The sequence below is a fragment of the Sarcophilus harrisii genome, chromosome 2 (genome assembly GCF_902635505.1).
Source record: "Sarcophilus harrisii chromosome 2, mSarHar1.11, whole genome shotgun sequence".
Classification (NCBI taxonomy): domain Eukaryota; kingdom Metazoa; phylum Chordata; class Mammalia; order Dasyuromorphia; family Dasyuridae; genus Sarcophilus; species Sarcophilus harrisii.
Genome location: NC_045427.1, coordinates 214,952,048 through 214,977,343, shown reverse-complemented (window position 1 = coordinate 214,977,343; position 25,296 = coordinate 214,952,048). Strand labels below are relative to the sequence as shown.

Below are 25,296 nucleotides of genomic sequence, written 5' to 3'. Positions count from 1 at the left end.
CTATAAATAAGAGGGTGCAAGGTAGGATGTGAACACCTGGAAGCTGGGAGAACCAACAATGAAAGAGGCAAAACCTGTGGTCCCCTCATGATATGCCTCAGAGGGCTGAGACACCTTGCAAGCAGAACTGGACATTCTCTCCATTGCTCAGTTTCCAAGAATGATTTTTAAAACTCGGCTCCCCATCAATGGTGGTTCAATGACTGCATGAACCTTGCAAATCAGTATTTATAACCCTCCATCTAAAAAGCAAAGGATCTTGCGAGTAGGAACTTGCTCCATCAGATTGCCACCTTCTCTGTCTCAATAATAATAACAACTAACATTTATATAGTACTTGTTTCACAAAACATCTTACAAGTATTATCTCACTTTATCCTCACAACAACCCTGGGAGATAGATGCTATTATTATCTCCATTTTATAGATGAGAAAACTGAGGCACAGTTCAGGGTGACATCTAGTAAATATCTGAAGCCAGATTTGAATGCAGGTTGTTCTGACTTTAGCTAACTATATCACTTATTAAGTAAATTCTAGAGAAGTTATCTGACCCTTAACCAATAAGTGTTCAAGTCAGAATTTGGAAGTCAGATCTCTGATCCAATACTTTAGCCATCTCTTCATGTTGCTTCTACTTGGGGGAAAAGTCAGGAAAGCTTCATGGATCTTTTTATAGATCCTTAGTGATGACCTCTTAGTAACCCACAGTGGATAGAATTGGGTGGGTAGGACAATGGGAGATAGGTAGCCCACCTTTCTCCACCTCAATTTTCTCATCCTTAAAATGAAGGACTTGGGCTTAGCCGTCTCTGAGGTCAATTTATGATTCTGCTGGAAATAGCATGCAACTTGGGGTCAGAGTCTCATAAAAAAACATTCATTATATGCTTAAATTATGTAAAGTATATTGTGTCAGGCACTTCTCTCACAAAGCTACATTTTACTGAGAGGTTTCGGGGGGAGGAAGAGGGGGAAACAACAAATAAGTATAGGCAGGGGAATTTGAGGCAAGAATTCATAGTTTAAAGGATTAGAAAAGGCTTCTTACGGGAGATGGATCATGAGCTGAGCCTTGACGAAAGCTAGGGAGGATGAAAGGCGGAGTTGAAGAGGAAGTGTACGCCAGACCTATGCAAAGAAATTGACATGGAAGATGGAGTGTCTGTTTTAGGGAATAGAAAAAGGCCAGTTTTCTAGAGCACAGAGTTTATGAAAAGGAGTCACATGTAATAATCCTAGAAAGGAATATTGGAACCAGATTGAGGAAATTCCAAGCTGAGGAATTTGTAATTAATTCCAAAGTCCATAGGGAACTATTGTAGTTTCCTAATCACATGGAAAATACAGCATCACTTGTGCTAGGAACATTATTTGGTGATTGTGTGGAGGATGGATTGGAGCAAATGAGCAGTGGGGAGTCTAACAAGGAGGCAGTTTCAACAATGTGTGGAAGAAGATAATGGTAACGACTGTGTGGGAAGGGGAGAAGAAGAGATAGATAACAGAGGAGACCAGATTTATCAACCATTCCAAGAGGGGGGAGTGAGATTGGCTCCAATGATGTGAACTTGGGGAGAATGTTGGCATCCTCTAGAGAAATAAAAAGTTTGGATAAAGAAAGAGTTGAGGGAGGAACACAGTGAGTTCTGTTTTAGACACTGAGATTTTGAGATGACTATGGGATATCCAGGAGTGGGTGTTATATCGGCAACAGCTGATGCAGGATTGAGAGATGTGGGATAAGGACAGGGACAGACAGAAAGAGAGAGGGAAAGGGAGAGGGGGAGGGAAAGGAAAAAGAAGAGGAAGAAGGAAAGGGGGAAGGAGAGGGAGAGAGACAGAGAGAGATGAAGAGAGAAAGAGAGTCAGGCAGACAGGCAAACAGGGAAGAAAGGGAGGGAGAGACAGGGAGGGAAGGGAGGGAGACAGAGAGAGATGGGGGGGAGGAGAGAGACAGGAAAAGAAGGAGGAAGAGAAAGAGAAAGTGAACAAAGAAGATGAAAAGGAAAAGAAAGGGGGGAACACCTCTTGTTAGAAGGCAGGATGTCAATGATGATCCAGAAAAGGAGACTGAGAAGTGTTCAGATAAGTAGGATACAATCAAGAGATGATAAAAGCATGAATTGGAATGGAGATGCATGTCATGGGAGCTGAAGAAACAAAGTAAACCGGGAAACCAGCCCAAGTTTTCTTAACTCCAAATTCAGCTGTCTCCACTAAATCAGGCTGCCCCTTGCTGGGCATAGACTAAGCACTAAAATTTTCTTTAAAGAAAATTTCTTCTGTTTTATGCATTTTCACTACATCATCTGCTAATAATACTTCAACATTGATTTTTACTCCAAAAATTTCTTGTAGGCAAGAAGTCGGTAAATACCACCACTAAGGAAAGAGATGACTAGAAAGTTGGGACAGTTTTAGAGCAAGGGACAGCAGAAGTAGACAGTCCAATAGCTATACTGATGCAATACAATGGAAAGAGGGACTACCTTTAGAGTCAGAGATCTTCCTTCTTTGTATCTGGATAGGACCAGATGGCTACTCATGACCCTTTTAATGTTCCAGTTGTCTGGTATCTGCCACTTACTACCTGATTAATCATGGACATAGATCTTTACCTCACTGGGACTCATCTAGAAAAGTGAAGGGGTTTCTTCTGGTTCTATTATGGTCCTAAAAGGCTTAGAGCAATGGTCTTTAACTTAGGATCCTCTGACAGATTTCAGGGAGTCTATAAAGTTGAACAAAGGAAAAAAATTCTGTGTTATTGATTTCCTTTGTAATCTTATCATTTTTGTGCATTTAGAACATTCTTCTGAGGGTTCCATAAGCCAAACTGCCTAAAGGATTCATAACATTAAAAAAAAATGTAAGATCTTTATTTTAGAATATGAACTCCAGGGCATTAGGTAGGTCCTCTATGGAAGATTTATGGGAAGATATAACAATTTTATATAGTATTTACTATGTGCTAATAAATTTTCATTTATCTCATTGACACTGGTATATCCAGGAGTGGATGTCAAATAGGCAGCAGTTGATTTGGGATTGAGAGATGTAGGATAAGGACAGAGACAGACAGAAAGAAAGAGAGAGAGAGGGAGAGGGATTGAGAGAAGGAGAGGGAGAGAGAGAGAGACGGTAGATTCTATTATTATCCCCATTTTACAGATGAGGAATCTGAGGCAAATGAGGTTAAATAACTTGCCCGGGGTTCTACAACTAGTAATTATCTGAGATTGGATTTTAGCTCAGGTTTTCCTGACTTCAGTCCAGTCCCAATACTCTACCTACTGTGCCATCTAGAACTGCACAGGATGAGAAGATGCTTGCCCTCCAGACTGACACCAGTAAATGCTGATTGATTGATTGATTGATTTGGTTCAATACTCTCATTTTACCAATGAGGTAACACATGCAAACCAGGAAACTCCAAGGTGGCTTTTCTTTTATCTATCCATGATCTGCAAATGAAAAAAGAAGGGCGGACAGTAGGAAGGCACATACCTTGATAGTAGAGTTGTTATCATCTATCAGAGTATCAGTCACTTCCAGGTAGCCCTCCTCTACTACCTGCTGCAGTACCATGCGGAAGGTCCCGATGATCCTAGAGACAGCGAGAAGGATTGAATGATGAGCAAGGATCATGGATACAGAGCCCAGAGGCTACCAGACCCCAAATCATTCTAAGGGAAGTACAGACCATGCAGAAGGTCCCAATGATCCTAAAGGCAGCAAGGAAGATTGGATAGTGAGCAAGGGTTGGACTAGATAATCTTCCTGCTCTAAATCAAGAACTTCATTTGAGTCACACAAGAAGTCTGTGAGATGAATGTGAGGTGGGATTCAAATCACTCATTCACCTGATTCTGAGTCCAATGTCTATGGCAAGGGAATAGGAATAACATTTATATAGGCCCTATTATGTGCCAAGTACAGCAAAAAGCTTTACAAATATTTCATTTGATTCTCACAACAACCCTGGGAGGGAGGTGCTATTATTATCTCTATTTTAGAGTTCAGGAAACTTAGGCAGAGTTTAAATGACTTGCCCTGAATCACACAGCTAATGTCTCTGAGGTCAAATTTGAACTAGGACCTTCTTGATTACAGACCCAGCGTTCTCTCCATTGTGTCACCAGCTGCTTCACACATGTAAGCACAAGATTGAGTGATATTCAATTTCATTCAATGAGTATTTGTTGACTGACATGTTCTTCAAGGCTGCATTTAACATTTCTTTAAAGTGATTTCATTTGTATTAAAAAGTTCCTGAGTTAGGAAATGTGGGCATAATCCATATTGGAGGGATGGCTCCAAGACCACTTTCCCCACATTCACCAATCCCCTTCCTAGCTCATGGCTCTGTAAGAGGGATCATTCTTGAAAATGAAGATTTCATTTTGGGAAAGAGTAGGGTACACAGAAATAAGTCCTAGATCTGAAATCAGAAGGCCTGGGTTTGGGGCCTGGCTCTTGACACCAATGGTATGACTATAGACAAGTTGGGTTACCTGTTTCTTCTTCATTTTCCTCACATGTAAAACAATAATAGTAAGAGAGACAATGTGGAATAGTGGCTACAGAACTGACTTGGAGTCAGGAAGACCTCAGTTTGAAAATTGCTTCTACCACTTACTAAACTGTGTGGCCTTGGGCATAAAACAACTTCTCTGGATCCCAGGTTTTTTCATCTGAAGAAATGGAGATAATGAGATTTGTGTCTATCTGACAAGTTTTATGAGGGAAATGTTTTGTAAATGGCAAAATGCTGGAGAAATGAGAATTATTATAATTAATATTGTTGACATGGAGTTTTGATATGAAGAAATTTTGAGTTTTATTGCCACAACTACATAGTAACTGTGTTAGAAGCTTTACTTTCTAGTGTACAACACTGGCTCATACTCCAAAGAAAACACTACATAGCTGCAGAAGAGCAGCATCTATTTCACTCAGAAGATCATCAATCAGACCCTTCTTCCTTGAAGAAAACCAGAAATACAGGTTGTGAGTAGCCCCAGGTGGGCAAGGAAGGGATGGTGAGATGCAGTAGGACACCACCAGGTGACAGCATAGAGCTTTTTTCCTGCACATGCTCAGAGAAGATCCCTCATTCTTTGAAAATTACAGTTACATAAATCTCCAAGATCTAAGAAAGGATCATAGGGTTTTGAATAGAAAGAGCATCGAATTAAATTCATTTTTGTTGGGACTGGGACATAATAGAGTTAGGAGTGTTTGTGTGGGCATTGGGAAACCCTAGGAAAGGTGGGTGGATATATGGGCAAAGAGAAAAGAATATTCATCCCTTGGAAAATTAACGATTTGGGAAATGCCCAGTGGCAAAGTGGTAAAGTAAGAATTATTGAGGTAAGGTAGCATAAAGAAAATCAGAGGACTTGGGTTTGAGCATATATCCATTTGTATTACAGATAGTGTGCGGTCAAGTTGTATGTGCATATTCACCTGCCTGAGTTTCTGTTTGATTATAGACTCTGGGAGAGTTGCCCCTAGGTAGTGTATCTGTCATAGAATCCTAGACTGAAGGCTGGCTTAGCCTCTGAGGCCAGTAGTAAGGACTGGTATAGACAAAAGGGTGTGTCTGCAATTAGAAGCAACATGGTGTGGGGAAAAGAGCACTGGCGTCTTGTAATCAGAAAAACTGGGTTTAAATGTTACCACCATTTTCTAGGTCTCTATGACTCCAGGTAAGTCACCAAAGGACAAATAAATAGCATAATGGATAGAATGCCATTTTTTTTTAGTTCAAATCTGGTCTTAGCCATGTGGTCCTGGGCAAGTCACTTAACTCTATTTGCTTCAGTTTCCTCACCTGTAAAATTTCTGAAGGAAATGGCAAACCTCAAATGGGGCCATGAAGAGTTAGACATGACTAAAACAACTGAACAATGTCACCAAAAGTTCTGAGCCTAATTATCCTTATCTGCCCAAAGGAGGTGATAATATTTGGACTATTTATCTCAATGCTGTTGGGAAGAAAGTACTTTTAACCCTTCAAAAAGCTAGGTCTAAGGAAGAGTTATAGATGTGTAAATGTAAATAATTACAATGATTCTAGGGGAACTACCTCTTGAAAATATTATTCTATACTCTTCCTCCCTCCTTTCACTTTGGTTTCTATTTTCTTTATTTTTTTCCAGGTTCTACTTTAATAAGCATTTTTAGTAAATTCAGATAGGTTATTAAGTTACTGGAACTTTGGGGGGGTTGGAGGTTCATTAACAGAGTTAAGAATTTGGTGTGGTTATTGGGAAAATCTAGTATATGGGGGGAAAGAATATATATCCTTTGGAAAATGCAAATGGAAATGGAAAGAACTATTGAGACCATGTAGTATAAAGAAAAATATGAGGACTTGGCTTGAGCCCATTCTGTTATTTTTTGGTCTTTGGTTGAAGAACTTAACTTCCTCCATTAAAGGAAGGTTAGATCAGGTGATTTCTAATATCTCTGTTATTCTAAGATTCTGACTGAGAACTCCTTGAAAGACAAATTCTCTTTGAATCCTGCCACTGTGGGGATTGCACCAAAGGATAAGCAGCTTCATTCTGTTGTCGGGGTGGGGCTGTGGAGCTGGAGATACCAACCCTATTCAATTGAAGATTTTCTACTCAATTCCAACTCCACCCACCAGCTTTATCAGGAGGGGGAGCAAGCCTTGGAATATAGCCAAAGACTTCTTTATAAAAATGGCAATTAAAAACTCATTTCTTTGCAGAGGTCCTAACATGCCATGTCATGCTATGCCATACTATGCCAAAGAAGCCTCTGCCCACTGGAATAATATTCTTTTCCACTGTCACCCTCTTTTTATCCTCACCTATTTTCCTAAAGAGACTTTATGCCTCTCTGTCAGGATTTCTCTACTAGAAATTTTACTTCCCAATGCCTATAATAAACCTCTTTTACCCATCTAGTTTTTTTGGGTTTGTAAATTCCTTTACAAAAAATCTCTGTGCCGCCAGAAGGGGGTTCCTAAGACTTCCTATCCTTGCACCAAATCCCAAGGGGTTGCAAGGGAGCCAAACCTCTCCATTTGATTCCCTGAACCCTACACCTGCCACTAAACCTTATCATTTAACTCCCTGACCACCAGGATCCCTAATCTCATTTTGGTTCCCTAAATCTAGACCTCATCATTTGGTTCCCTGACAGAAGGGAACCCCTAAACCTAAAACTCATAATGACTACTTAAACATATAAGTAAAGGCTTTGCTAAAGAAGAACTGCTAGTAGCTCACTTGCATGGCACTTACCAACTTAATGGATGACCTGATTTGATCCTTACAAAATATTATGAACTATTGGGGCAGGGATCATTCCTATTGTGCAGATGAGAATATTGAGGCTCAGAATAAATGACTTCTCTAATGTCATTTAGGTAGTAAGTGGCAAATCTGGGACTAGAACTGGTTTCTTATTCCAAGAAGAAAAGACAGCAATGAAGGACAAATATACCAGTGAGAGAGAGAATAGGAGAGATTGGAAGTTGAAATAATTAAGACAGTATGTATAAAGTCCCTTCAAAGCTTACAATGCTACATAGATGTATTTATTATTTTCATTCTTGAAAGCCAGAATTAAGTTATTATTTTAGGATATCTTTCTAGTGTCCCGACTTGACTTGACTTATTTACTCAAATTTTGTAGTGAGGCTGCTGCAATGTTTGATAATATTGCCAGGAGTGTCCCTCAAACTGGTCCCACCCTTACTTTAGTCTGGAGGCCAGAGTCTAAACCAAAATCTCCTACTTGGAGTTCCCTATCTAGAGGGAGGGTTGGATTGTCTATGTGACCCAGATTGGATTCCCAACTAATTAGCCTTGGAATAAGTGAAGCCTGAGGCAACAGGTGGGAGGGCAGAGCAGCCACAAAGAAGTCCCTACCAGGCACTGAAATAGCCTTGAATAATTCAAGCATTTTCCCCTGGATGAGGGCATCAGGTATCTTGGGCCAGGTTGAGTATGATTGCCAAACTCTTGAAGCCCTTGCATTATTCAGGGACCATTGGCAATCTCAATGGGGAGCCTGGGATGGGGAGGAGGAAATCTTGGAGCCTCTTGGACATCTTCAAAGCATTTTGTTCTTGGAACTCTTAAAATGCACTTATCATGTAATATTGTGTATTATCTGATATTTGGAACTTCCTTCTTTACTACATTGTAAGCTCTGAGAGACCATGAATTAGATAGTTTGTATTCCCTGATGAGCCCAGCACGTGCCCTACATAAAGTGATAAATTATAACTAACTTTTATGTAGTGCTTTAAAGTTTAAAAAAGCACTTTATATTCATTATAGTTTTTGAGTACTACACCAAAGTCTGTGAGATACTACAGATATTATCACTGTCCTCATTTTGCTGATAGGGAAACTGAGGCTCCCATAGAAAGATGAGCTCATAGCATTTTGTGGTGATTAGAATGCTAGACTAGAGGATCTTAGGTTAAAAACAGGAAGGGATTTTGAAGATAATTTAGTTCACCCTCTCTCCCTTTTTGCTCTCTTCCCCCATACCCCCATTTTGCAACTGAAAAAATAAGGCTAGAGCAGTTAAGTGACTTGCCTAAGATCACATAGCTACTGGAATCTGGAGCAAAATTTGAATTCAGATCTTCTGATTTCAAAGACTCATCTTCCTGAGTTCAACTTAGGAGTGGCCTAATGCTAGGCAAGTCACTTAAGCTCTTTTTGCCTCAGTTTCCTCACCTGTGAAATGAGCTGGAGAAGAAAATCACTCCATTATCTCTGCCAAGAAAATCCCTCTCTTCCTTCCCTCCTGCTCTCTTGCTCCCCAAGGCAAATTGGAGAGTTCTTCCCTTAGATATTTATCAACTAATCCTACTCTCTGCAAGGACAACCCTTTCACCCATGAAGCCTGCCCTTGGATTTCTTTTGATTCTCTTACTGCCCACAGCCTCCTCTGGCTGCTCCTGATGGAGGGGAAGAGGAAGAAAAGAAAGTCTGGCGTATAAAGTACCCTTCTGAAGGAGTACACACACTTGTTTGTCCCCTGGGTATCTTCCATCTTGATGACATTTTAGAATGAATAATGAAGTTCCATATTTAATTATTTAAGCTTTTATGGGAGCTAGTTTTACTTTTAAAGACTTAGGAATTGTTTTATTTTATTTTAAATAGTAGCTTTTTATTTTCAAAGTACATGCAAAGATAATTTTCAACATTCTGCCGTGCAAAAGCTTGTGTTCCAAATTTTTTTTCTTCCCTTCCTCCCATCTCTTTCCTCTAGTAAAATACATTAAATATCTGTAATTCTCTCTATATATATTTTCTCATTTATCATGCTGCACAAGAAAGATCAGATCAAAAAGGAAAAAAACAAGAAAGAAAAAAAAGCAAGTGAACAATAACAAAAAAAGGCAAAGATACTATGTCATGATCCACATTCAGTTCCCATAGTCCTTTCTCTGGGTGCAGATGGCTTTCTCCATCACAAATCTATTGGAATTGATCTGAATCATGTCATTGCAGAAAACAGCCAAGTTTAGTCATTGTTTTTAAAAAATGAATGGTAGTATAGTGGATAGAGTACTGAATGTAGAGTAATAATAATAATAATGATAATGATAATAATTGTCAACATTTACATGGCAATTTAAAATGTGCAAATTATCTCATCTGATCTTTGATATTAGGGAGAGGTGCTATTTTTATCCCCATTTTCCTGATGGGAAAACTGAGACTGTGTGAGATTAATGGACTTTCCCACAGTCATACAAAGAGTTAAGTGTCCAAGCAAGATTTGAATTCAGGTCAGGAAATTGGGAAGACCTGAATTCACATACTGGTTCTGTCACATATCAACTGCATGATCTGGATAAGTCATAAGATCTCCCTGAACCTTATTTTCTATAGTTATAAAATGAGGGAGCTGGACTAGATGGTCTCCAAATTCTCTTCCAGTTCTGTGCCTATGATGATCCTTTGAACTTCTGAATATAAGCAGTTGATTAATCTGATCTTTCATGTTCTTCATTTTACTTTCTTCACTTCTTTTCCTTTAATCAACTAATAATGCCCTGATCTTTCCATATATAACACTACCTCTCAGACTTTACAGTCTTCATCATTTAGTCTTTGTCTCTCTTTCTTTGTCTCTCTTTGTCTTTCTTTGTTTAGTCTTTATCTCTAAACTTTGTCTCTCTTTCTCACACATAGGGCATCTCAATTATGACTAGGTCATGGCTAAAGGTATGCCTTTACTTTAATTAAGGTAGTCAGCAAGGGTATCTTTGAAGTGAATGAGCCAAGGTTAGTTTATCAACCAGCCATTTATTACTTATAAGCATTTATTAAGCTAGAGAGAGAGAAGTAACTCCAAGTGTGTGTACTCCTTCAGAAGGGCACTTTATACGCCAGACTTTCTTTTCTTCCTCTTCCCCTCCACCAGGAGCAGCCAGAGGAGGCTGTGGGCAGTAAGAGAATCAAAAGAAATCCAAGGGCAGGCTTCATGGGTGAAAGGGTTGTCCTTGCAGAGAGTAGGATTAGTTGATAAATATCTAAGGGAAGAACTCTCCAATTTGCCTTGGGGAGCAAGAGAGCAGGAGGGAAGGAAGAGAGGGATTTTCTTGGCAGAGATAATGGAGTGATTTTCTTCTCCAGCTCATTTCACAGGTGAAGAAACTGAGGCAAAAAGAGCTTAAGTGACTTGCCTAGCATTAGGCCACTCCTAAGTTGAACTCAGGAAATCTTTGAATTATTTACTGGCTTGCAAGAACCCATTGTTAAATTTTGAGTGTGAGCATTTATATCTTGGAAATTGAAGAACACTACAAATTTAGGCCTTATTGATTATCTAGACTTAAGAAAGTAATAGAGAAAATGTTTAGTAACACAAATTCCAATTAAAAGTATGTCCTGAATGCATTTTCCCTCTCAGAAAGAGGTTCTCAAACATTTACAGCTCACCTTGATTATAACAATATCAAGTTGTAGTTAAGCCTGAGAAATCACATGAGGAAAACTACTTGTTAATTTTGCCATAGGTAAACACTGCTTTAGAAAAGAAAGCCCAGGAATTCTGTTATCCCTGATTCTAAACTCCAAGTAATTATAGGGTCCATCATTTCCCTCCATGAATCTTACTTTTCCATACTTGAATGCACTTACTTATTGCTGAAGACTTTGCTGTAGTTGAATACCTGGATCTCCAGCATCTCATTGCCATCAATGTTACTGCCAACTGGCCATCGGAAGGTCTAGAAAAAGAGAGAGAAAGTAGTCCAGAATATGAATTTAATGGGATGGGTATCTTGGAAAGATGAAAAGAAACATGAGGAAGCATACATAGGGAATCTATGTGTGCTATGTATATCATCTCTTGAGCTTACATGAAATCTTATCTTAGAGGAAGCTGCCTCAAAACTATTGGACTTATTTCATTAGCCTTCCATTATAAGTTTACTATGAAAAATCTCAGAATATAGCTCATGTATCATTTTTCATATATGAAAATAGAAGAGTCTTTTGTGCCTTTATAAGCACTTGGGATAAGACTATAATTTTTATAGGATACTTTTTATTTTATCCTATGGAAAATGCAGACATTACATAAAAGATTCACAGAAATTCATAAACAATCAAAACAATTCTCCTCCTTCTTGTACATTCTACCTTTACCTTGCTGCCTATACAGACATATAGACTCAGTGCTAACCTCTGGCTTGAACTTTCTTCAGAAGATATACAAACCTGGGTTCACGTATGTGAAACTTCAGCATAACAGATCAGTTTACCTCAGACCCAAACTAGCATGTAGCCTTGTCATTTTACTTGGCTTTGAATCCACTGGAAAGAAAATGAGCTTGAGTATGATAGAGAGTCAACTTCTCTTCCTATGGAACCAATACTGTCCAAATGAATTATGGTAGAATTATCATATGGTAGAATTTTTCTATTTTATAGATGAGGAAACTGAGACTAGATAGATTGTGATTTGCCAAATTGAGTCAACAACAACAAATGAGGTCACCTTAATATGTAGGAAATCTTAGAAGTGGGATGTTTTGAACTCAAGAGCTCTAAATTTAGTACCCTTATCACCATACTATGCTCCCTGCTCCCTCCCTGAAATTCAGGGACTTACCCTGAATCTATGGAATAGGATTATAAAGCTGGAGCTGGGAGAAATTTCCCAGGTCATCTGGTTTCCTTCCCCAATCCCCTTGCCTCATTTTATAGTTGAGAAAACCGAAACGAAGGAAGTTTGAGTGATTTGTTACTCAGTCATGACCTTTTCAGTCTTCATGACTCCATTTGGGGTTTTCTTGGCAAATATATTGTAGTTATTTGCCATTTCTTTCTCTAGATCATTTTACAGATGAGGAAACCAAGGAAACAAAGGCACCTAGCTATTACCTGAGATCAGACTTAAATTCAGTGCTGGATGCACTTCATCACATTGCTTACCCAGTATCATACAAATAGTAAACATAGTAGAATTTGAAGCTAGGTCAAGGAATTTTCTTCTGTATCATGATGCCTCCAGGTTAAAAAACTTGCCCCAAATTATACAACTAATTAGAGGCAGAACCTGGACCAAAAAGCTGAGAAAAACTCTCTTAGCAGACCTCCTGAACTTCCCATCATTCACCCAAAGTAGCCAGTTAGAAAGCACTAAGAAATGGAAAAACAAGAAATTGCAAAAATGAAGATGATTCAGTGAGGGCAGTCATGATGGCTTTTTTTTTTTTTTTTTTTTTTTGGCAGATAGGGAGATAAAGTATGAATTTTGAGAGGAAAATTATAGGATCTGAGAAAGAAAATTCAAGCCCGAACAATTTGGAAACAGGCCTTCCCCCAATGGGTCAGGCTTCATTAAGTAGCTTCTTCAAGAACTGCTCTTTATATTTCTAAGGGAAGGCTCTCATCTACAGAATCTGCAGTTTTCTTAATGAAGCTGGTTTTATTATTCGGTGGGGAAATAAGACATACCTCAGGAAAAGCTAAGCCAGCTGCCTCTATGAAAAAAAAACTAACCAAAAAAGGGGAAAAAAAATCTGTGTACTCATGAATTCAGAGCTTTGGAGGGAGACCAGTTTTTCTTTTTCTTTTCTTATTTTAATAATAGCTTTTTATTTTCAAAATACATGTGAAGATAGTTTTCAACATTCAATGTGTTCCAAATTTTTGTGCCTCCCTTCCCCTAATTCCTCTCCCTTAGACAGCAAGAAATCCAATATATGAGACCAGATCTTCACAGTCTTAAAGAGAGGCAGAGGGCTGACCAAAGCTTACAGATTTGTTGCATCTGAAATGCAAGGGAGGACAGGATATAGCTGGAAATCCACAGTTAGAGAAGAGGGAAAGGTTTAAGATGGATTAGTAGATGGAGAAAATGATTCAGTGAAATCAGTTAAAGGCCTGAAAGATTTAGGTTGTTTCATTTAATTAAATAAATAGGAAGGCAACCTCTAAAGGCATTTTGAGAGAATTGTTATCTTATATAGAATCACAGAATCTGAAATAAGGAGGACACCTTAGAGACTGTACTGAGGGCTTGTGTATAAAGTAGAAATCTCTCTAAAGACTGAGAAAAGAAACAATTCTTTTTCCCTAGATTAGAACTCAAAAGTCATCTAAGACTTTTGCTATCTCTTCCCTCCTTCTAGTTGTTAGCATTCTCTCCCACCTGAGATTTGCTTTTCTTCTTCAATTAGGGGAAGTAGGAGAGAGAAAATAAATACTTGTTATTTGAAAAAGAATTATTATTTCATTTAAACTTTTTATTTTTATGCCTGTATATAAATTGCATTTCCTCCTTTCCCTAGAATATTAGCTCCTTGGGGTCAAGGACTTTTCCATTTTTGTCTTTGTATCTCAAGTAGTTAGCATAATGCCTTCTACGTGGAAGGTCCTTAAATAAATGCTTTTAGAAATGAAGCTTCAAAAATATATATTTTTTTGAAATGAAGCTTCAACTCCATACTTGTTGTGTAGGAATTTTTTTATAACATACCCTAAAAGCAGTCATCCATTCCCTGCTTAAACTCTTTATGCTAATTATCCTATTTACTGAAGAAGCAGCTCATTCCACTATTCTTTGGATAGCTATAATTACATATCTTCATGTTGAGGATATGAATTTGCCCTTTAACCCTATTGTTCCTTACTCCTCATTTTGGTGACAAGTAGAATAAATTGAATCTTTCCAGAAACATTCATCAAACAAGCATCTGTTTATTGTGTTTACTATGTGCCAGACACAGCTCAGGCAGCTAGGTGATACAGTGGACAGAGAATTGAGCCTGGAGTCAAGAAAACTCCTCTTCCTAAATTCAAATCCAGCCTTAGACACTTATTATCTGTGTGACCTCAGGAAAGTCACTTAATCCTGTTTGCCTCAGTTTCCTCATCTATAATATGACATGGGGAAGGAAATGGCAAACTAGTATCCTTGCCAAGAAAACTCAAAATGGGGTCATAAAGAGTTGGAAATGACTAAACAATAACAATGTGCCAGGCACAGTGCTGGCTGCTCAAAGACAAAAATGAAACAGTTTCTGCTTTCAGGGAATTTATGTTTTATGGGAAGGAGACAATGTATATGCAGAAAACTAAGTGCAAAATATATTAAAGTAACTATAAAGTAAAAAAATTGGGGAGAGGCAGAGAGTATTAACAACTGGTGGGTAGAGAAAAGTCACATGACAGTTTTTCAAAGAAATCACATGATAGTTATTTCAAAACAATTATAAAATTATAAAATCACTGACTCTTGGGGTTTCAAGGTATATTTAGTCTCATCTGAACAAGATTACATTCTGTTATCTTCTCGAGGTCCTTTCTTTTCTGAGCTAAAAAGCCACTTTTTTTTTTTCCTGAGGCAATTGGGGTTAAGTGATTGGCCCAGGCTCACACAACTAGGAAGTGTGAAGTGTTAAGTGTCTGAAGTCATATTTGAATTCTCATCCTCCTGACTTCAAAGCTAGTATTGTATCCACTGCACCACCACCTAGTTGCCCACCCCCACCTTCCATTTCTTCAGTAAACTGCTTTTACGATGTCTCATCATCTAGTTATCAACTTCTAGATAAACTCCAGTTTGTCAGTTTGTTGTTCTTATTCAGTCTTTTTCAGTAATATCTGACTCTTTGTGACCTCATTTGGGGGTTTTCTTGGCAAAGAAAATTTCCTCATTTCTTTCTCCAGCTCATTTTACAGATGAGGAAACCGAGGCAAACAGAATTAAGTGACTTGCTCAGGGTCATACAGTTAATAAGTCTTTGAGGCTAGATTTGAACTCAGGTCCTTCTGACTTCCGGCTTGGTGTTCTATCCACTATAGCACCTAGATTAAGTATAAACATTGATTTATGTTATTTATGTTATGCCATATGAATGTCAATTTTTAAAGAGGGTTTTTAGACTAGACTAGACTGTATCTGGAGACACAATATGCCTGGATTTCAGAGACATTTGATATAATTTCTTTTGACTTCCTTCTGAACAAGGTAGAATGATATGGACAACATGACAATACAAATAACTGGTGCTAAAATTGATTGATTTTCTGGATCCCAAAGTAATCTTCGTTAACCTTGAAGGAATTTTGTATCAGAGTGCTCCAGAGTTCTATCCTTTGCTTTATTCTCTTCAACATTTATAAAATTTTGGCCACACCATATTATAGTATAGTATGCTATACTATACACTATGTAATATTATAGTAGGAGATGATATAATATGATATATATTGATATGATTTGATGAGATGTGACATTATATAATATGCTACAATGTAAAATAATATAATAATTTATAGAGGCATGTATTTTAGGTTGTCAGATGACAAAATGATGATTAAGATAGTTAACATTTTGAGAGACAAAATCAATCCATGAAAAGATCTTAATAGGCTAGAACAATAAACTGAATTGAAGAAGGCAAAATTTAGTAAATGTAAAGTGTTGCAATTACAGTTGGATTCACATAATCAACTACATAAATAAAAAGTGGTTAGGGCATTGCTAGAAAAATAGTTCCTGTCAACAATGTGATAGTAGAGTTAAAAGACCTAATATGATTTTGAGTTTCACTAGATCCAGATAGTCTGATTCTACTTTTCCCTGGTCAAATCACCTCTGGAATGTTCTGCTCATTTCTGGGTATCACATTTTAGAAAGGATATTCACAGGGAACAGTTAGATAGAGCACCAGTCCTGAAGTCAGGAGGACCCGAGTTCAAATCTGTGATCAGATACTTAACACTTAGCTGTGTGACCCTGGGCAAGTCACCCAATTGCCTCAAGGGAAAAAAGGATATTGATAATCTGAAGGATATTCAGGGGAGTGTACTAAGGACAGTCAATTTGGAGACCATGAGGTTAAACTGAATGAATTGGAGTTGTTTAGCCTAGAAGGCAAAAAAAAAACCCCAACAACAACAACAACAACAAAAAACCCCAAGAAACAAAACTTAGGAAAGATATCTTTTAGAAGATTTAGAGGAAGGATTCAACTTTCTGTGTTTCATTCCAGAGGGCAGAACACAGAAAAAATGGATATAGATTGCAGAGACACTGATTTCAATTTGATAGAAGAAAGAACTCCTTAATAATGAATGTTATCCTAAAGTGGAATGAGCTGTTTAGTTTAGGACAAGATAGATTCCTTGGAGATCTTCATTTACAGAGTTGGTGAGCACTTATTAGTAGACAACATCACCTTCTAGGAGCTCTTCCTTCCCTGGTGAAATTTTTTAAAAATCCAGGAATTCTTGGAGGAATCAAGGAATTCCTCCACTCTTTGAAGAACAATGCTTATGTATATCTTGTATGTAATTGTGTTGTCTTCCACAATAGAATGTAATCTTCTTGAGGGCAGGAACTTTAAAAAAATGTACTCTTTGTGCTTAGTGTAGTGTTGTGTGTACATAGTAAGAACTAAATGATGCTTATATAGAATGGCAGACTCTTCCGTACTCCTCTCCCTCCCTCCTTCCCCCTCCCTCCCTTCCTCCCTCCTTCCTTCTTTCTCTCCTTCCTTCCCTTCTTCTTTCTGTCCCTCCCTCCCTCCCTCCTTCCCTCCTTCTCTCTCTCTCTCTCTCTCTCTCTTTCTCTCTCTCTCTCTCTCTCTCTCTCTCTCCCTCTCTCCTCCTCTATGTGTGTGTGTGTTTGTTTGTCCGTCTGTCTGTCTGTCTTATCCCAGAGATTAGGAATGTAGCAAAAAACAGAGAAGTAGAAAAGAGAGGTAGAGGGGCAAGAGTATGGAGCTATACCTCAGCTCATTCTCAAGAATAGCTTCATCTGATTGTTGTCAGGGACCAAAGCAATACTTCACACTGTATTATTGCTGTCTTCCCCCCAACACACATACACACACACACACACACACACACACACACACACACACCCTTGCAAATGATGCTACTGTAGTTGCCACTTTAAGTGAATAGGGGCATAGAGACACAGAATCATGTGGGTTCTGGACCAGTGCCTGCTCATATGTTCATAGGTTCAATTTGTTTTCTGAGTCCAGGATTATGGTTTCCATTTCCAGAAAAGGGCTGTTAAGTGAGAACCCAGAAATTGGATCAAGGCAAGCAGCATATCTGCGGAGATGCAAATGGAAAGCACATGGCATCACGAGGCAATCGACTCTAGGGCACGTGGAAGATAGTTGAGCAGCAGGAAGTGGGTAGCCATGACCTGGTTTGCTGGGCCCTTATCACAGAATCCCCTGATGTTGTCCAAGGTAGCAGAGTTCAGTTCTTTATCTGTCTGGATGATCTCTGGCTTCATGTACGGTTTCCCTGGGGCAGGACGGATGCCTGACCTGGAGAATCTTTAGCCTTCTGGCAAGACTAGCATTGTACTGGACCAGCGAAGCAGCCCAGCCAGTGTTCTGTTGTGTGTGGTTCCAGACACTACTGCTGCAAGTCTTTTGAAGAAGAGAAAAGAGATGTTCAGGAAGCAACCCAACAGTTGAGAGGGCCAATAGGGAGTACTTGTTGTGTTTCTGCAACACATCCCTTAGGGATCATACCAGGGACAAAACCTTGCTGAATGAACTCATTGCTCAGCAGGGTAGGTTTTATGTTCTCCAAGTGGCCCTTACTAATCTGTGCACATATAGTCTTCCTCCAGTTGGATGTGAGAACCTTAAATGCAGCGACTACCTTTTGTTTAGTCTCCATATCCCTAGTGGCTAGTTATCATGCCATGCACATAACAGGTGTTTAATAAATGATTGTCAAATGAATTGATGGAGGAAGATAGTGTGGTATAGGGGAAGGAGCACTGGATCTAGTATCAGAGGATCTAGGTCAAACCCTATCTCTGACATGTGTGTGACCATGTATGACCATGGGAAAATTTCCTCAACTTTAAAATGAGGGGTTTGGGCCAGATGGTCTCTGAGGTCCCTTCCAGATCCAGTTCTGTGATTCTGTGAGCTTAAAGTTTCTTAGGATAGATGAAATTCAAAGTTCCATGTATGTAAACTACAGGATAAGAATAAGTATGGAATACTAACGTTTGCAATGATGGATGAAGGGGCCAGAAAACTCTAAGTGAGCTGGCCATGTCATTTATTCAGATATGGTCTTAGACAGCTAGTACTAATGAATCCTTTTCTACTTCATGGTAATCAATTAATCAACAAGCATTTATTAAGCATTTACTGTTTACTAGACACCTTATTAAATGTCGGCAATATCAAGAAAAAGGAAAAACACTCCCTGCTCTTAAGAAGCTTTCATTCTAATGGGGAAGACAATGTGTAAATAGGTAAGTACATGCAGAATAGATTGAAATGACTGAGGTAATGAAGTTAGTTGTCTCATTGTCAATGCAGAGTCATATTAAATGGTGACCTAAGTGGTTAAGTGGGGTAGCATCCCTTCCTTCTTCAGCCCAGAATTTACTGAGAGTGGGTTTTTAAAGCATTTCCTTTGTCATTATCAATCAACTAACCAACCAGCCAACATTTGTTGTTAAGCATGTGTTAAACACTGAGAAATAGCTCTAATCCTCAAGGAATTTACATCTATGCTTATGGGAGGTGGAATGGTGGAGCAGATTCAAGCACACACACATAAGTACAAACACACACATAACTGCCCCCCTCTCTCCTCCAGTGTCACAGTTTTGGCTGGAGGGCATAGGTCAAACCGTGGATCTTGGGTTTCAGCCTCTCTGAAAGGCAACACCAAGCCAGAGGCTCTGGTTTCCCCATTGTTCATTGAGCATTGTCTTTCCACCCCATCTGGTCCTTCCCCACTCAGGTTCCCAACCCTGGCCTCTAGCATTCCATGATTACATTTTCAGACACTTCCCCCTAACCTTCACAAAGTTCCCAGGCTGGGAAACATTCTTGGAAATCGACTATTTCTGAAAGCTTTAAAGAACTTCAAAATAAAGCTTCTTTTCTGGTTTTATTAAAATGAAGCCTTATAAAAGGCTTCAGAAACCTTTCTCCCTAACCTAATATTAATAGTTCATGTTTATATACCACATTAAAGTTTAGAAGGCTCTTTACAAACATAGCTCATTTGATCCTCATGACATCCTTGAGCTATTATTATTATTCCAATTTTTCTCAGATAAGGAAACAAAAGGATGTTAGATGGCTTACCCAGAGTTACAAAGTTAGTAGGTATCTGCATTCAGATTGAAACCTAAGGCTTCTTAACTAGGTCCAAGAGCAGTTATAGTACTAATTTCTCCTTGTCCAAAGAGCCAAAGACCCAACTCCAGGACCATACCAGGACTTTGTTTCAAAGGGGAATATAAATACCTCTCCAAAGGAGACATAAATACCTAAGAGAGAGATCTGAAACTGAGGAGACTTCAGAAAATAAAAGTAAAATGTGGTCTTCTTGTGTCCTACAAGGGCATGGAGAATTGAAACTTTTTTTTTTTTTTTTACAAGAGTCATGGAAGGAATGTTAAAGATCATCTGTTATATGAAGTAACTTGCCCAAAAATGTCAACCAGATTAACCAGATAGTTAATAAGAGATCCATAACTTGAGCTTCCTGATGGTCAGACCATTGATTCATGACTTCATTCAAGGCCACATCTTATAGATGAAGTGTTTCAGGTTTTTTGGGGGTATGATGGTTGTAGCTGAAGCTTAAGGACTCTCTCTCCTCTCCCCCTCCCCTCTTTCTGCCTTTCTCTCTTTGTCTCTGTCTGTCTCTGTCTGTCTCTCTTTCTCTTTCTGTCTCTCTCTGTCTCTCGTTGGTTTTGGGCTTTATGCAAGCCAATGGTACTTATGCAGTACCATTTCTCTAGGTTAAAAATGCCCAGGCATAGTTGGACTATTTTTTCCACAATAATGACTCATAATTTTATAAAATATTGAAGTTTACAAAACACTCTCCTCATAATAACCCTATGATATAGGCAGTACAAATATTCCTGTTTTACAGATGAAGAAACTGATACCTAGAGAAGCTAAAAGACTTATTCATGGTCCCAAAGGAAGCCAATACCAGCACTTGAATTAAATTCGTAGTCTCCTAATATCAAATCCATTGTTCTTTTCACTATAACATATTCTCTTCAACCAGTATTCATAAACCTGGCTCTTCAGGTATGGAGTAAGGAGCCCCAGAGTTGTGGGCTGCTGGTGGGCCAGCATACATTCCCACCACTTCAGCTTTGGAGGGAAATTATCCCATCCTTCCATTACTCTTTTGAAGGAGCTTGACAAGATTGTTGAGGTATAAGATTCATATCCCCATCCCTGGCTTGCCATTATTCCAGCCATTTTGCCCTTCCTCTCTCTGAATAACAGGCATTCATATTGGTCCTTACAATATCACTAGCTCTCATGATACTTCAAGGGCCAGCACATAGTAGAAAAAGAGCTGTACAGATCAGAAAAATCTCAAGTAGACCAGGAGAGGCAGTATGGGGTAGTGGAAAGAGCACTGAATTTAGGGCCAGAAGACCTGGGTTCAGATTTCTTCTACACTTTATTATCCCTAAATAATAATTTATTACTATGTTAATAAAAAATACTTTATTATTATGATTTGGGGCAAGTCATCCTGTTTCGCAGACTCAGTTTCTTTATTTGTAAAATAAATAGTTAGACTAGATGGGGGTTGGTGAGGAGAACTTAGATTCTCTTGCAAACCATAGGAACTCTAAAATATATATAATATACATACATATATCTAGATAGATAAATAGATAGATAGATGGATGGATGGATTTCTCAATGACCCCTACAAATGACCCCAAATTTCTCTTTCCTTTTCCCCAGAAGTCTCTTGAGCTAATATCTTAGCTGAGGTAAGTGGGCTCTAGACAAGAATATTAGTGGACTTCTTGCCCATTGGACAAGAGTCCAACCCAAATCCCTGGAAGGTAAGTCATGAATCTCTGAAGCTCATGGCTCATGATACCCAGTAATGCCCATCAACAAGAGTTAGGGACAGCAAATATGGTACTGTGGGGCTTATAAAAGGAGATGTTGAATTATACTTGATAATCTCCTGGGGACAAATAATATTGGTGTTGGACTTAGCTCATTGCAGCTCAGAACCTCTGAGTTTAAATCTCAGCACCACCACCCCTTTTTCCACAAATGTGCTTTACTAATTCTGTCATCAAAATTTTTCCTAGAATGTGGTGTTTAGAATAGAACATGAGCATATTTACTTTTCTCCAAATGGGGCTGTGCAGGATCCTCAGGGAAATGTGATTGTTTTGATTATTGTGTTTCACTGAAACCTGATGTTATGAGATTGTCTAGGATGGATAAGACAGACAGGCAGAAATCAGGCTTCCAAGTACTATACTACCCTCCTTCTTCTCTTCTTCCTCTTCTCTTTCTCCCTTCCTTCTCCTTTCCTCCCCCTTTCTCTTCCTCTTCTCTAAGTCTTGGCCATGCTTGAGCTTTCCCAGAAATCTCAAAGGCAACAACAGGTCACCACATAGTAAGAGAGTTCTGAAAGGAACTCTCCTGATTACCTGGTTCAAATACTTCATTTTACAGATTTGAAAACTAGGCTCTCATGGGGTTAAGTAACTTGCCCAGGTTATGTGCCAAGTCGGTGGCAGAGCCAAGACTGGCACCCAGCTCTCCCAAAACCCAGCCCTCTCTCCATTAGATATTATTGCCTTCAGATGTCTGAATGGAGGGAGTGCATGGACATTCTCATCTTCCTCTTCCTCACTGTCACTTCTCTAGTCAATCCACATGCAATATATTACAGTGTAGTGAAAAGAATATGGAAGTTGAAGTTAAAAAATCTGAGTTTGTGTCGCAGTTCTGATACTTGTGAGATGTGTGATCCTGAGCATGTCACTAATGCTTCTGAGACTCCAATTCCTCATTCATTTAAGTGTTTACTACAAGCCAGGCATGAGACTACAAAGGCAAAAATAAAAAAAGACAGTCCCTGTCCTCAAAAAGTTTACATTCTATTCCTTACCAGTAAGATGTGCATAATAATCCTTCCATTAACTACTTTGTAGACTATTGTGAGGAAAGTGCTTCATAAACCTAAAAGCATTGTATGAATGTGCTTTATTATTATACTTCTGCAGCTGACTTCCTTTTTACTCTGCTGGATGTTCATGAATGCTGCATGAGAACAGGTATTCTTTGGGTGAAAGACCATCTTTTCAACTACAGGTATTTGCTGGTGATATTAGAGAGAGACATGTGCACATTAATTAAGTTTAATAGACACTCATACCTATGGTTCAGATATCTAAAAGTGTAACTAATAAGAATGAACCATAGCATCCCTGCCCTCCTCACCCACCCTCCTACACCCAGCATCATGTTGCACATATGACCAAGGTATGACCACAAATGATAGGTGCTGATATGTACTGAAGGGAAGACTGATATCTTTCTCAGACAATCCCTGAGATCTCTCAGGGTCATCAGGGTAGGAACATTGCAAAGTTCTCCATATTTGATTCAGACCTTTTATTTCATTGGTATTAAGAACTACTGGCCATGAAACCAGCCCCCTCTGCCTTAATGACTTAATGACTGGGGAAAGGGGAGGGAGTCAGTCATGGTATCTGACAGTACAAGCAACAGAAGTCTATTACCAACAAAACCTTTTGGGAGAATTAGTTGGGCATGAAGCCAGAGGCTCTCTCTAAAAGAATTTCAGGCTCAGAGAACATTTCTCCTAGTCTAACAAAATAATAGAAAAGAAAAATAAAAGAATAGAGAACAAAAAGAGAATCATGATTGGTGATGGTGATCACTCTAAATAGTTATTAGCAACCAACTCCTACTAAAGGATATGGCCAGCTAAGAAGAAAGTACACAGGATGTGTGGACTGTTAAATTCCTTGGCAAGGCCATGTCTTATTTATTTTTATATCTTCCCTTGGCTTTTGAATAATATCTTAAACCCAATAGGCACTTAAATGTTGAATGAATGAATAATTAATTGATGTATAAGACTATAAGGCACAAAGCTGTTGCCAAATGCATTGGCAGAGGGGGCTGGTTTCATGGCCAGTAGTTCTTAATACCAATGAAATAAAAGGTCTGAATCAAATATGGAGAACTTTGCAATGTTCCTACCCTGATGACCCTCAGCTAGTGAAATCTATGCCAGTGGAGCATAAGGTCTAATACTGTGTGAGGATCAATATAGCCAAATATCCACAAAATTAATAGCAGTAGCAGTTTACTAGGTGCCAGATTCTTCAGTCATGACAACCCATGAAATAAGGAAAAATACAAAATGGTCCTTAGTCCTATGCTGCCCCCTTCTGCTTTTGCAGAGATGATAGTGGAGTGACAGAAAAGGAGGCAATGGGTGCTAACAATAATATAGTTTTTAGACTATCTATAATGATTAACTTAATAAGTACTTTAAATATAAAATTATTGTCCAATGACTAGTGAGGTGCCAATCTAGGAAAGGAACTGTGCTGATATATTAGTACATTTTTGGTTTGTACCAAAACCATGAGATAAGAAGTTGTAGCTAAAAAGGATAAATAATTAATCAACCAATCAAATATGTATTTATTATGTACCTACTACAAGTTAGGGGCTAGGAATATAAAAAAGAGAGCTTAGACTCTCCCAAGAATGGTTCATAGAGCAAATAAAAAACTGAAAATCTTGTCTTGGGATGCTCATGATGTATATAAATAAAAAGATAAAAATGAAAAAAATTATGTATTAGCATCTATTGAAGAAGTGGAAGAGGAAGAGAAATTCTATGAAGAATCTGACAAGACTCTCTCATCTAAGTTAACATCTCTGAGCAAAGTAGTAGTAGTAGCTGTCTGCCTGTGCCTGTACCTCTGTCTCTGTCTATCCCTGTCTCTTTCTCTCTGTGTCTCTCTCTATCTCTGTGTCTGTCTCTGTTTCTCTGTTTCTATTTCTATTTGTCTGTCTCTCTCTCTCTTTTTCTGTCTCTGTCTCTATCTCTGTCTCTCTGTTTCTCTATTTCTGCCTCTATCTCTGTCTTTGTCTCTATCTCTGTCTCTATTTTTGTCTCCATCTGTATCTCTCTGTCTCTCTGTTTCTGTCTCTGTCTGTGCCTCTCTCTGACTCTCTGTCTCTGTCTCTGCCTCTGTGTCTTTTTCTCTCTCCTTTCTCCTCTCTTCCTCCTCCTTCTTCTCTCTTTTCTATTTCTATTTCATCTCTTTGCATCGCTCTCCTTTTCTCTATCTTGCTCTCTGTGTCTCTTTATCATACATATTTATGTTGTAAAATATGACTCATGCTTAAGAAATGAAAGTGCCCAAAGGCTTGAAGACTATACAGAGGTCTCACATTCATGAATTTTTTTCAAGATCAGTTGAGAGACATAACAAGCCCTGAAAAACATCATAGAAAATGAAATTGGCTGTATCTTAACAAAGAAGAAACGAATGGTTATTGATATGAGTCTTTTTCAAGTTAGCCATGTATAGTCAGATTATAGACTTACAAAAAAGATCAAAATCAACACCAAATATGAAGAATAAAAACAAGAAGAAGCTATATCATCTAATTAAAACAGATCTAATGAGCTACTTAAAAAACTATTGATGTCCTCCCAAATGGGAAAAGGGGAAAGGAAATAACATTAGCATGACTTATCACTATGTTCTATGGAATTTTAATTTATGTTTAAAATGATCACCACAATAAGACAATCAGAAGATCCAGAAACTTCCTTCACCAGTAAACATGATATCCTCACCTAGTTGAAGCTAAGTAGCCCAATAGTTAGAGCACGGGGCCTGGAGTCAGAAACATCTGATTTCAAATATGATCTCAAACACTGTGACTCTGGACGAGTTATTTAACTTCTGTCTGTC

The 25,296-nt window shown here is 38.6% G+C and overlaps 1 protein-coding gene across 1 annotated transcript in view; it reads right to left on the bottom strand.

Moving 5' to 3' along the window:
- The window catches only part of OTOF (otoferlin), a 165,403-nt gene that overhangs the window by 99,620 nt on the left and 40,487 nt on the right, over positions 1-25,296 (bottom strand). Inside the window, exons 3-4 of the mRNA XM_012547421.2 lie at positions 11,157-11,245; positions 3,511-3,610 (exon numbers count right to left, since the gene is read on the bottom strand). Of these exons, the coding sequence (XP_012402875.1) occupies positions 3,511-3,610; positions 11,157-11,245 (189 nt within the window). The remainder of the gene's footprint in view (positions 1-3,510; positions 3,611-11,156; positions 11,246-25,296) is intronic.